Source organism: Spermophilus citellus (genome assembly GCF_964194105.1).
Source record: "Spermophilus citellus genome assembly, chromosome: 10".
Classification (NCBI taxonomy): Eukaryota; Metazoa; Chordata; class Mammalia; order Rodentia; family Sciuridae; genus Spermophilus; species Spermophilus citellus.
This window is the reverse complement of record NC_138197.1, coordinates 112,172,821-112,185,425: the sequence shown is the minus strand read 5'-3', so window position 1 is coordinate 112,185,425 and position 12,605 is coordinate 112,172,821. Positions and strand designations below refer to the sequence as shown.

The following is a 12,605-nucleotide window of genomic DNA, read 5'->3' as shown; positions in this document are numbered from 1 at the left end:
TGTGTCCAACAAATACTAAAAAATAAATATTAAAATTCTCTCTCTCTCTCCCTCTCTCTTAAAAAAAAAAAGAAGTAAAGTGAATACTCACCAATTTGTGAAGTAAGTCATCTTTCTTATTGCACTGAGAAAAAAAAATCCAACTTTTGATGGTTTCAGCCACTTTTAACAGGATGCCTTGCTGAAGGAGATGAATGACATTATATAGGATCACTAATTAAATACAACCAAAAAGTAAAAAAACCTCTAAATACCTTACCTCTAGTTAATCAGATTTTTTATCGGAAAAATTGTCCAGGTTATACATTTTGTCAATGTTGCAGTCTCCTCATCAATTACAAAATTTGGTTGTACAATAGAATCACCTAGAGCTTTTAATATTTCTGAGCCTCCAAACTAAGAAAAGTTTGATTCAACAGGTTTGGAATAAGGCCTAGAAATCTGTTTCTCCAAAAGCAGCCCAAAGACATTCTAATGTAATCTATTTGTCTTGGGAACACTATATACTATCTATGTCAATGTGACGTTGGTATTTATTTCATAATGAAAATCCTAGGGCATGCCAAGTTCTCAAATATTAAGACTATTTCATTTCATAACATTAAGGCAGAAAGATGTTTTAATCACTTTAGAAAAACTGTCACATATTGAAATAAGAGATTTATTATTGAATCAACCAAAAATACAATTTACCTTAATAGCCCATTTCTGAGCATGCCAGAAATTACATGATGGAATTTATATTGAGTGATTACAATACCCAGGTACTGCAAAGGGTCATAGGAATTAAAAATAAATACACATAACTGCTGTTTTCAGGAACTTAGTATAGAAGAGACAATAGAAATAATTATACACCAATGCAAAGTCTAGAATAAAGTATGGGAGGAGAGGAGAGGAGGTCAAAAGAGCAACTAATACTGGAGCTAAGCCCTATCAGAGGAGCAGGAATTCAACAAAGGTGGGAGGACATTCCAGGGAAGGGAAGAGGATGAGCAAAGGAGAGAGGCTAAGGAAGCACAGACCATGGAAATGGTGGCATAGCCCAGGACAGTTATTATTATAGGAAGAAGGGATTATTCAGGAAGTTAAAAGGTATATGGATTCCATAAAAACTTACTATTTTTATGTGTCAATTAAAGAAAAATAAAAAGATAAGGCAGAGGGTATAGTTAAATGGTAGAGTGTATGCTTAGAATAAGGGAGGCCCTGGGTCTAATCCCTAGCATGAGGGTGGGTGGGGGAGTATAATGAAAGGCATGGTATGATCTTAGATAACATCATAGTTTAGACATTATCTGATAGGTTATGAGGGGCCACCAAAGGTTTTTAATGCAAGAAAACAAAACAATAAATCAGCATTTTACAAAAATAATTGGCAATGGTGTAAAGGCTGCAATGGCAAGTAATGTCTGCAGAATGACTAGGAGGATATTTAATAAGTCATATAAATAATGATAAAGGCTTCAGCAAGGTATTGAATGTAAACATAGTAATACATAGAGTTAGATTTAAGATACATAGAAGCTGACCTGATATATCAATTAGTTACCAAAGCAACACAGGAGTGATAGGAAATGATGAGATAACTGACAGAGGGTAGTAATTTGGGAATACAGAAAGAATGTTTTTTGTTTGTTTTGGGGGTGACTGAGAAAAGAAGTCCTGTTTGGGGCATACTGAATCTGTGCTTACTGGAACACATGCAGGCGAAAATGTCTAATAAGCATCTGGACCTCAGAAAAGCCTGGAGAATGTATATAACCAATCAATGAAGGCAAGATAGTAGACAAGATTACCCAGAGAAGAAAGACCAAGGAGAGAAGAGGCCTGATGCTAAAATCTTGTGAAAGAGCTGGGAATGGTGGGTGTATGCCTACAATCAGGAGGCAGAGGCAGGAGGATTGGAAGTTGGAAAGATTGCAAGTTGGAGGCCAGTCTGGGCAACTTAGTGAGGACCTGTCTTAAAATAAAAAGTAAAAAGGGCTGGGAATGTAGCTTAGTGGTAGAACACCCCTGGCTTCAATCCCCAGGACTGTAAAGAAACGAAACCAAACAAACAAAAAAACCTTATGAAAGGAACATTTAAGAACCACCACAGAGCTGGGGTTGTAGCTCAGTGGTAGAGTGCTTGCCTAGCATGTGAGGCACTGGGTTTGATTCTCAGCACCACATATAAATAAAAAGTCCATTGACAACTAAAAAAAATATTAAAAAAAAAGAACAACCACAGAAAAGGAGAAAAAAAGGTTGAATATTCATGATACAAATACTAGAAGAGACTATACAATAAATACTTATCATTAACATGAAAAAAAGAGAAGGCAATTAATAATGCTAATGACTGCTTCATCAAGAACATATATTATACAAAAACACTGTTTGCAAAGAAAAATAATTGATAGTTCACTCCCTGAACAGAAATTTGGGCACAATTCTAAAAATACATTCCCTGAGAATGAACTGAATAATTCAATAAATGCTTCTAAATTTTAGCTGTCCCAGATTCAGGGACAGCTAAAATTCATTTGAGGAAGAGATAGCTCATAGAGTAAAAAAAGTTGCTTAGAGATGAACAATAGGAAGACTAAATGAAATTTCTAGACATGGTAAGTTTTAAAAATGTCCTCTGGGTGCGTTTTTTTTTTTTTTTTTTCACCTCAATTACTGAGAGGATTCAATTATAAGCTCTTTATCTGATTTGTTTATAAATATTTCTATAAATAAAATCCTTATCATAAATGACAAGCATTAATATCTACAAAACCTGAGTTTATGCCAAAAACCACTTCCAAAACTAGAAGCCAATTCCCATCCCTGCCCAAAGATTATCCCTTAGCTATTCTTTGTCTGCTGATGCTAAGTAATCTCAAATACAAGTGCTAGTCTAAAAACAGCCTATCAGACCTAACTTTAGGTTTTGTTTTTCAAACCCCTTCCCAAGAAAGAAAAGGGCAAGAAGGAGTAAATTGTGACCCATGTGAAAATTAATTCCCCTAACTTCCATTTCTAGGTATTAGTTAAAAACATTCTTTAGCGTTTAGTTTGTTATTGCAAAGGGGCCAGCTTGGTTACCTCACATTTTATGTTTTACTAACAGGATCAGGAAAATATTCCTGTCAATTTATTCTCTATCTTCTTATCACAAAGGAGTAAATGACTAATTGGAAACTTGAATGTCTCTTCACAATAGTAACTGAGTCTTGTAATAAAACATGGATTAAACTAGAAGGATTAAGGAATGAGGTAATCTGGCTAATAGCTAATATTTTTCTATATCCTTTTAATAAGACTGAAATGTACTAAATATTTTCATATTTCAGTAAATATAGCTAATAAAATATAAGGAATCTTGTAGATGCATCTTCCAAGACATAATTAATGGAGATTCTTCTAGTATCTCAGCTTCATAATGCTGTATATCACTCACATGAGCAATTTACTGTATAGATGAAAAATAACCCTCTAAATATAAAGGCATCAGAAATTGAGGTAAACATACCCATTTTTCATATACCCTTGATACTGTGTTTCAAAAACTTCAATTTGCTTTCTTATAGTTTGTGTTCTTTTAAAAAAATATTTAGAGGGGATAATTCCATTAAGTAGAGGATTCCTATTAGTTCGGTTCTAACTAAAGTTTTAGTATATTTTTTTGAATCCTTTTGGATAACTTAAATACTAAAGAAATAATATATTTTAATTCAACCATGTTCATTTTCTCAGTTTATGTAAGTTATCCACAAAACAGTCCAAAGCAGCAGTAAGGATTCCCATTTACCTAAACAATTTTGTACCACTGATAAAATGAAAAATAAGCACCTCACCAAGGACATGGAGGGGCTTAGGAGATGGTTTTGTTTTTTATTATGGGAGGCAAAAGTATTTAACTAGTAAGATAATAAAAAAAACATAAAAATATGAGCATGCTTGGCTGACATGTTGCTCAGTGACAACAGTCCTTGCCTAGTGGGTAGAAGGCCCTGGGTTACTTAAGTTCCTAGCAACCCCCCTCCCCCCCACACACACAAATGAATATGTTCTCAACAGATGTGGTGGTGCATATCTATAATCTCAGGAACTCAGGAGGCTGAGGCAGGAGGATTCCAAGTTTGAGGCTAGCCTCAGCAACTTAGCAAGTTGTCTGTCTCAAAATTAAAAAATTAAAAGGGCTGGGATATGGCTCAGTGGTTAAGCACCCCTGCATTCAGTATCTGTACCAAAAAAAAGAAAGAATGAGTATCAGTGTGCTCTCTTACTTTCGGTAGGACTTTCATAGGAGGCTTTTGTTGTCCCTCTGTGGTAGCACATTTTTCGGTTTTTGGTGACAAAGAAGAACATATTTCAAAATCTGTGTGTCCCAAATCCTGTAAGTACTGGTAAAGTGGAGAATTCTGAAAGAGACATATAAAATAAAGCAAATTTCAAAATCCTTATTTTTTTCAAAAGTTTAAAGAGGCCAAATTCAACATCAAACTTCACTGTCATGACTAGTATGTCCAAAGTCTTTAAGACTTCTGTGAGAATTGAATGCGGCAATCAATGTGATTTAATACCAATAAATCAACAAGCATCTAACAGAGAGACCCAAAAAAGGAAAAACTCTAAATAAAACACACAGAATATTTTGGGCAAGTACCAGCAAGCAAAACTGAATTTAGGAATATAAATAGATTGGTGAAGCAGTATCTTTGTCCCAAATTTTTGTATTCTTAAAGTAGACTGCTTCAAAATAGCCAATGCTGGTTAAAATTCCTAAGAGGACCTACAGTGAAACATGGTAATTACTTTAAGCCAAAAAATGTTAAGCAATGATTGCATTGTATTAATTACAATTTTATCATAACATCATCTTCATTACTTTGTTTAGCACAAGTATGTATTATCTATCATACGCTTGGCACTACAAATAAAACTCTTTGAAAGAATTACCGTAGGTAAACTATAAATCACATATGAGTAATGGCAAACCAGAGAGTAATACACGCATTAGAACACAGTAATTAAAAACTCAAACTCTGGAGGCAAACTATAGGTTCAAATCCAAATTTTGCCTCTTACTAGCTAAGTAACCTATGGCAATTTACAATCCTCTGTGCTTCAGTTATGCCATCTAAGGGACAGCAATCTAAGATTCACTTGCACCATGGCAGACTATAGATGCCTCAACAGATGAGGCAAAGCGGTTTTTAGAGGCAAAAAGGAAAATTCCATTTAAGGTATTCTGAAACAGAGACCCCTGGTTTACAAGGGGCTTATTGCAGGAGGTAGCATTGTTCATTGGTGGTACAGGCTCTTGCTAGCAGAAGGTCTTTACAGAAGTGGCTTAACTGGAAAAATCTGGTTTGGTAAATTTCCATTCCTTTTTGGCAGTTCCTGTTTCAGGCTCACATGAGTGAAGGTTCTCCCCTCTTTGCCTCTGGACTCCGTTTTATTAGGGTTGAAATAAGTGAATCTATTTTGGTGCTGACAACTTTCACACAGTTAACAAATCTCAAGTATTTACTTGCATCATTTTAGTTATAGTTCACAACACAGTTGAAAGGATTTTATTATTGTCATCATTATAATTATTATTGCTATTCCCATTTAGTACATGTAGAAACAGATTCTGGATGAAAGCAGAAGAGTTGGGATTGACTACTAAATCTGTCTCCAAAGCCAACGCTCTGAAATATTATACTAAGCTCAAAGAAGAAATAATTCTTCATTTGTCTAGTAAGGAAGATACTAAAGAAGCTTATAGTTTAGTACAGAGAAACCAAGCAAATTAACAATAATAGGAACATATGGATGCTATGAAAACAAAGGAGCCACAGCTAAATTAGACTTTTAGGAACTATGTTGTTAAATTCAGAATAAGAGAGAGTAGAAATCCGCTGGGCCCCAATTTGAGAGAACAGAAATTTGAGCCAAATGCCTTTCTTTTAAGCTATGTCTAATCTCTTTTAAGAAATGTATTTTTAAAATTATGAGGAAGATGTGTTTCTTATACCTCTACTAGATTTAAAAATCTCTGGTGGCATAAACAGTTAATCTTTGTATCACCTCAATGTATACTTGAATATTGCCTTGAATTATTCAATTTGTGTTTTCAAGTTGAACTGTGAACCCCAACCTGCTTTGCCCTTCAGGGTGGCAAAAGAACAAGAACACTAGCCCATTTGTCTGGATTGACCTTTTGAAAAGTTTACATACTTTAAAACCAAAACAAAACAAAACACTTGTTTTTAAGGCAGTAGAACTCTTTCTTCACTTGAATTCCCATGGGGAAGAACAATAAATAACACTGATCAAAGCAGAGTTACTTTAAGTCAGGGGCAGCAAACCTCTGCTATAAAAGGCCAGACAGTGAATCTGTTAAGACTTTGCAGACCATATGGTTTCTGTCTCAACAATCAACCCTGCTGCTGAAGTGTGAAAACAGAGACAATACATAAACCCATGTACAGTTATATCCCAATAAAACTTTATTTCCACACAATGAAATCTGAAATTTATATAATTTTCATGTTTCACAGAATATAAGTATTTTGATGTTTTCTCCAACAATTTAAAAAAGGAAAGGTGGATGGGGGGATGGGCCTATGGCTATAATCCCAGATAATCAGGAGACTGAGGCAGGATGATTGCAAGTTTGAGGCCAGCCTAGGCAAGTTAGTCTCAAATTAAAATTTAAAAAAATGGGGATATAGTGCAGTGGTAAAGCACTTGCCTAGCATGCCAGGGGCCTGCGTTGGATTTTCAGTACTGAAAAATAAAAAAACCAAACAAACAAAATAGTAAAATCATTGTTCACCAGTCATTTAAAAATTGGGGTGGGAGAATCTGGCCCCAAAACTTTATTTACTGATTCCTATTCTAATTAAAGATTCAATGGAAATCAGGAGGCATACTCTTTATCTATTTTTTTAAATGTGGTGCTGAGAGTCGAACCCAGTGCCTCATGTGTGCTGAGTAAGCTCTCTACCACTGAGCTATAACCCCAGCCACAGGAGGCACACTCTCAAATGATTTTTGAGAAGAGGCTTGGAAGGTAGGGGTGGAAGCAAATTTCTTTTTATTCAGATTATAATGCTTCTTTTACTGCACATATAGCAGATGCTCCCTTAGCACCAACCCCTCCTTTTCTAGTTACGTCATTGCTCAAAAAAGAACAAAATGGGATATCTGTAGCACAGATTAAAAAAAAAAAAAGAAACAGAAAAGAAACAATGAACACTTTGTTTTCTAGATATGTTCTTCATATATGTTAAACATATACTTTCTGTTTGCTTTACCATAATCCAGAATACTTGCCTAACTCACAAAACAAAAGCATTAATAGATCATCTTCTAACCATAAATAATGTCCAACAGAGTCCTGTGATACAGCCTTTCTCCCTGGTTTAGTCTGCTTTTTCACTGCTGTGACTAAAGGACCTGACCAGAACAAGGGTAGGGAAGTTTATTTGAGGGCTCACAGTTTCAGAGGTCTTAGTCCATAGAAGGCCAGCTCCATTATTTGGGGCTCAAAGTGAGACAGAACATCAAGGCAGAAGAGTGTGGCAGAGGGCAGCAGCTCACATGATGATCAGGAAGCAAAGAGAGAGACTCCACTCTCCAGATACAAAATACATATCCCATAGCCACACCTCCACTGCCCCACTCCTTCAGTCACACCCCACCATCCTTTAGTTACCACTCAATTAATTAATCCCATTGGGTGATTAATTCATGGATTGAGTTAAGGCTCTTGTAACACAATCATCTCTTCTGAATCCTTCTGCATTGTCTCACACGTGAGCTTTTGGGGGACACTTCATAACCAAACCATAACACTCCCAGTAGCTTATTCTGCTTTTTCTTCAAACATAAAAATGAACCTGGGCTGGGGACATAGCTCAGTTGACAGAGTGCTTGCCTCACATGCACAAGGCCCTGGGTTCAATCCTCAGCATCACCAAAATAATAAAATGTAATTTCTAGACATCTATTATTATATTTCATATTTACAATTTCGTTTGTTTTTGTGGTACTGGGGATTAAATACAGGGGCTCTCTATCACTGAGCTACATCCCTAGTACTTTTTGAGACACAGTCTCTCTAAGTTGCTGATGCTGGCCACGAACTTATGTTTCTCCTGCCTCAGCCTCCTGAGCTGGGATTATAGGTGACTGCCACCCCTCCTGGCCATATTTGCAATTTCCTATTTTGGCTGTTAGTGCAAATCAGATCTCTTCCTAACATAAACCCAGAAACTGTATGAATGCAAAAGCTCCATTTTCTATGTTTATGACAACATTCTCAACTGTGACATTTATTTTACTGCTTTTTTTCTTCTTTTATGCTTCAATCATTTTTGAGCCAAAAGAAAAATTTAAATTTAAGCAAAGAGACACAAATGAAAACCAATCATTCTTTGGTTAACTAACTGGATGTCAGCCAAGACGAACTGACCAAGATGGACCTTGTAGCACATGAGAGGAAATTTCTGGTGAAATTAATGCTTTAAAAATATTTGGGGGGCTGGGGATGTGGCTCAAGCGGTAGCACGCTTGCCTGGCATGCGTGTGTGGCCTGGGTTCCATCCTCAGCACCACATACAAACAAAGATGTGTGTCTGCTGAAAACTAAAAAATAAATATTAAAAAAAATTCTCTATCTCACCCCCTCTCTCTCTCTCTTTAAAAAAAAATATTTGGGGATAAAATTTTCACTTTTTTCCTCAAACTGCAAAATAACTTGGAGATTATTTGATGGATCTTGAGAAACCACATCCTGACTAATGATTCTCAAAATTTTTGAGACTCCTTATGGTCTAAAAATTCAGGGCTCAAGTCATTACAATGTCAATGTAAACAACATATTTTTAAAATTTATTTTTAAATTTTTAATTTATTAGTTCTAATCAGTTATACATGACAGCAGAATGTTCTTTGAGTCATTGTACACAAATGGAGCACAATTTTTCATTTCTCTGGTTGTACACGAAGTAGGGTCCTACCATTCATGCAATCATTCATGTACCTAGGGTAATGATGTCCGTCTCATTCCACCATCTTTCCTACCCTCGTGCTCCCTCTGTGGTAAAACATCCCTCAGTTCAATCCCCACCACCAAAACAGAGACTGAGAGAGAGACTATTAAAATACTTTTTCCTTTCCAACTAATTTCTGTTTAAATTGATTTTCTTTATGTACTTCACACAGTAAATTGCAAAACATAAAACCATATGTTGCATCACACTGAATGCATGAACAGTGTGTTAGCTTTCTGTTGCTGAGACAAAATACCTAAGACAACCAACTTATAAGGAGGAAAAGTTTATTTTGAAATGGCTCATGGTTTCTGAGATTTCAGTTCACCTATCTGGCTCCCCTGCAATGGGTCTGTGGTTAGACAGAACATCATGGTGTGAGGTGCATGATATAGGAAAGTTGCTCACCTCATGCCAGCCAGAGCAAAGAGAGGGAAAGAGGGCAAGGACTCAATGTCCCCTTCAAGGATACACCCATAAAGACCAAATTTCCTTTTAGTACATCCCACCTCTTAACTATTCCATCACTTCCAAATAGTGCCACAGGAGCTACATTCACAGCCCTTTTCATTTAAGACATGGTCTTGTTGAGCTGCTGAGGGTCTTAGTAAGATACTCAGGTTGGCCTTGAACTTTGTGATCCTCCTTCATCAGTTTCCTGAGTCACTGGGATTATAGGTACACGCCACTGCATTCATTTTTGATAATATCAACAAAGAATGGCTATGCCAAAACTTGATGCATCATTGTTCCAGAAAGGTTAACTTTCTCTCTTTATTTCTCTCTTTCTTTTTCTTTCAATGTGCTGGGGTATTGAACCCAACTACAAGCTCATACTCTACCACTGAGTTATATCACCTTCAGCCCTTGAAAAGGTTAATCTTAATATAGAAAATGAAATTTTACCAATGCGTCTTTGTACTGTGTGTATGTATGAGAGAATGAGAGCGAATAATGTCTTAGTACTAAAACTTGATCAGCCATTCTGGGCCTGGTGGTACATGCCTGTAATTCCAGGTACTTGGGAGGCTGAGGCAAGTGAGAGGCCAGTCTGGAGAAGTTAGTGAGACATCTCAAAATAAAAAGGCTGGGGCTGGGGATATAGCTCAGTGGCAGAGCACTTGCCTAGCACACATGAGGCCCTGGGTTCAATCCCTAGTACCACCAAACAGACAAACAAAACTAAGACTAACAACAAAATGCTTGATCACTCAATATAAAATAATTTATTTTGATTTTGATTGCTTTCTTTTATAGCAAAATGAGATTCCCTATTGCAACTGTACTAACTACTTTGAGTTTGGGGTCCACTGGTTTTAAAAATTAATAAATACACAGAAATATCTATTATTCTTATAGTGTTATTATAGGATAATAGTGACTTTAGAAAGGGACTTTTTTGTGAGAGGGTAAGGGAGAGTAGGTGAGGCTAGGTAATTTTTCCTGTTATAAATTTTTCCTTGGTTCAATCACAGTAGAACCACAGATGTTTTAGTTACGTTGTTTTCTGAAGAGAAATCATCAGCATTGGACTTAAACCATAATTCTGAAGTATCAGAGAAATGTTCCTGCAGCCAAAAGAAATACGAGAAACCTCAGACATGGCATGTGGGAGCTCCTCCTCAGGAAATCCTTGTGGTTCACTATTCCTGTAAATTCTAGCTGACAGAAAACACACATCATAGCACAAGAAAGAATTTTGCTAAATGAAAAATAGCCAAAAATCTTTGGATGTACTGATTGTTCTGGTGGCTGAAACATATTTTTGCAAGAAAAATAAACAAAAATAGACAAGAAACCCCCAAAGTTTTGCTGAACAAGTACTTCAAGAAAATGACTCATCCAAGTCCCGTATTAATGGTACTACACACTAACCCTACACACAACCCCTGCTCTACTGTCCAACCTAAAGATATCAGACCCCACACTAATGGATATATAAAGTCTGAATCACGCATTTCACACAGTGTTTGTTTTCTGTGTGATCCACGGTACATTCTGTAGAAGTGTATCATTATTGTTGGTTTACACTTTAGCGTACAGATTATTTCAGAAATGGATGCGAAGGATGAAATGCTCTTATTATTAGCTTAACTCTTCTAAAATGCTTTAAATACAACAGAACAAGTTGTAATCTTTCAGGTCTGAGGCCAGAGAGGAACTGGGTAATTAGATCTGTAGATTTTCTGTATTCTGGATTTTCCTGATTGTGTGAGATAAGATGGCATTTGATTTAGCACAAAGTTCTATATAATAGTTGGGGGAGAGGAAAAGGTACAATGGTCTAGTAAAATGTAAAGCTGCTGCAGTGGATGTTGGATGATAGGTACATGGAGCTTTCATTGTATTCTTCTCTGTTTAAATATATATAATTGTTTCTAAATTTTTAAAGATGGACACAATATCTTTACTTTATTTATTTTATTTATTTTTATGTGGTGCTGAGGATTGAACCCAGCGCTTCATGTAATCCACTACTGAGCTATAACCCCAGCCCTAAATATATAATTTTAAAGTCCACAATGACTGTCCTTTTAAAATCATATACCAGGTTTTCCCAGATTTAGACAGAAAAGGTTAAAGAAGCTAGTATGGAAGAAAAATGCAAAATTGACATACACACACAAAAAAATTCAACTTATCTTAATCTGGAAAAAAAGTCAATTTACTAGATTTTAAAATACAAATGTTAACTATTTTCCTTATAATAGTAGTGGTACTTTTAATTTCTACTCAAAGGGAATATGCCACAAAGGAATACAAAAATAATGAAGCAATATCTTTAAATTAATTTGTGAGTTAATCACACAGGCATCAACCAGTGTAACATGCACACATGATATTTTATGCATTCATTTAAAATACTCTGACAATGCAAGGCAAGTATGTGGTCTTACAGACTTCCTATGACAATGCCCAGGCTCTTATCTTAAGAAAATAATGGATTCAAAACAAGCAAAACTCAGAATAGAAAGTCAATTATTCTTCCATGGTTTGTAACCCAAAAAATCCAACAGAATTTCTAAGAATGAAATGAATTACTTGCAAATCAAATGCACCAGAGGTGCTGGGGATGTAGCTCAGTAGTAGAGCACTTGATTAGATGTGCAAGGCCCTGAGGTTTGATCCCTGGCACAGGAAAAAAAAAAATGCATTTCAGAGTTTACACTGAAATTTTAATAAGCCACTAATACTATATAAAGACAAATAACTGCACTACTTGGTTATACTTAAATAACTTTTATGATAATCAATATGAACCTTTAAATAGGCTCAGAAATATTATCACAATATTAAAAATATATGAAGAAAAATTTTCTATAGAATCTTATGTATACTTTAATAAGGATTTAAATTTTAAATCCTATAAGAATTCTAGCTGAGCTAGACTACTGGAAGATTTTTTTCTACATGAACTTGCTGTTCATTTAACTGAACTTCAGTTTTCCAATAAAATAATTTTCATATTTAGGGTGTCAACATAAAAAAGAAATGCATGTCTGACTAACAGGGACACAGATATTAACTAGGAAAGTCAGGCATTTAAATAACCTAGCCTCTTCTACAAAAGTCTCCATGTTGACT

At 35.7% G+C, this 12,605-nt stretch overlaps 1 protein-coding gene across 5 annotated transcripts in view; it reads right to left on the bottom strand.

Annotated features, from left to right (window-relative positions):
- Positions 1-12,605, bottom strand: part of VEZT (vezatin, adherens junctions transmembrane protein) — a 70,683-nt gene that overhangs the window by 38,034 nt on the left and 20,044 nt on the right. For 2 of the 5 annotated variants that reach the window (XM_081311528.1, XM_081311529.1), the window contains exons 2-3: positions 4,260-4,394; positions 92-181 (exon numbers count right to left, since the gene is read on the bottom strand). The exons of 1 other annotated variant lie outside the window; for it this stretch is intronic. In XM_081311528.1, coding sequence (XP_081167654.1) covers positions 92-181; positions 4,260-4,394 — 225 coding nt within the window. The remainder of the gene's footprint in view (positions 1-91; positions 182-4,259; positions 4,395-12,605) is intronic. 2 more of the 5 variants (XM_081311532.1, XM_081311530.1) reach the window with 2 other exon arrangements.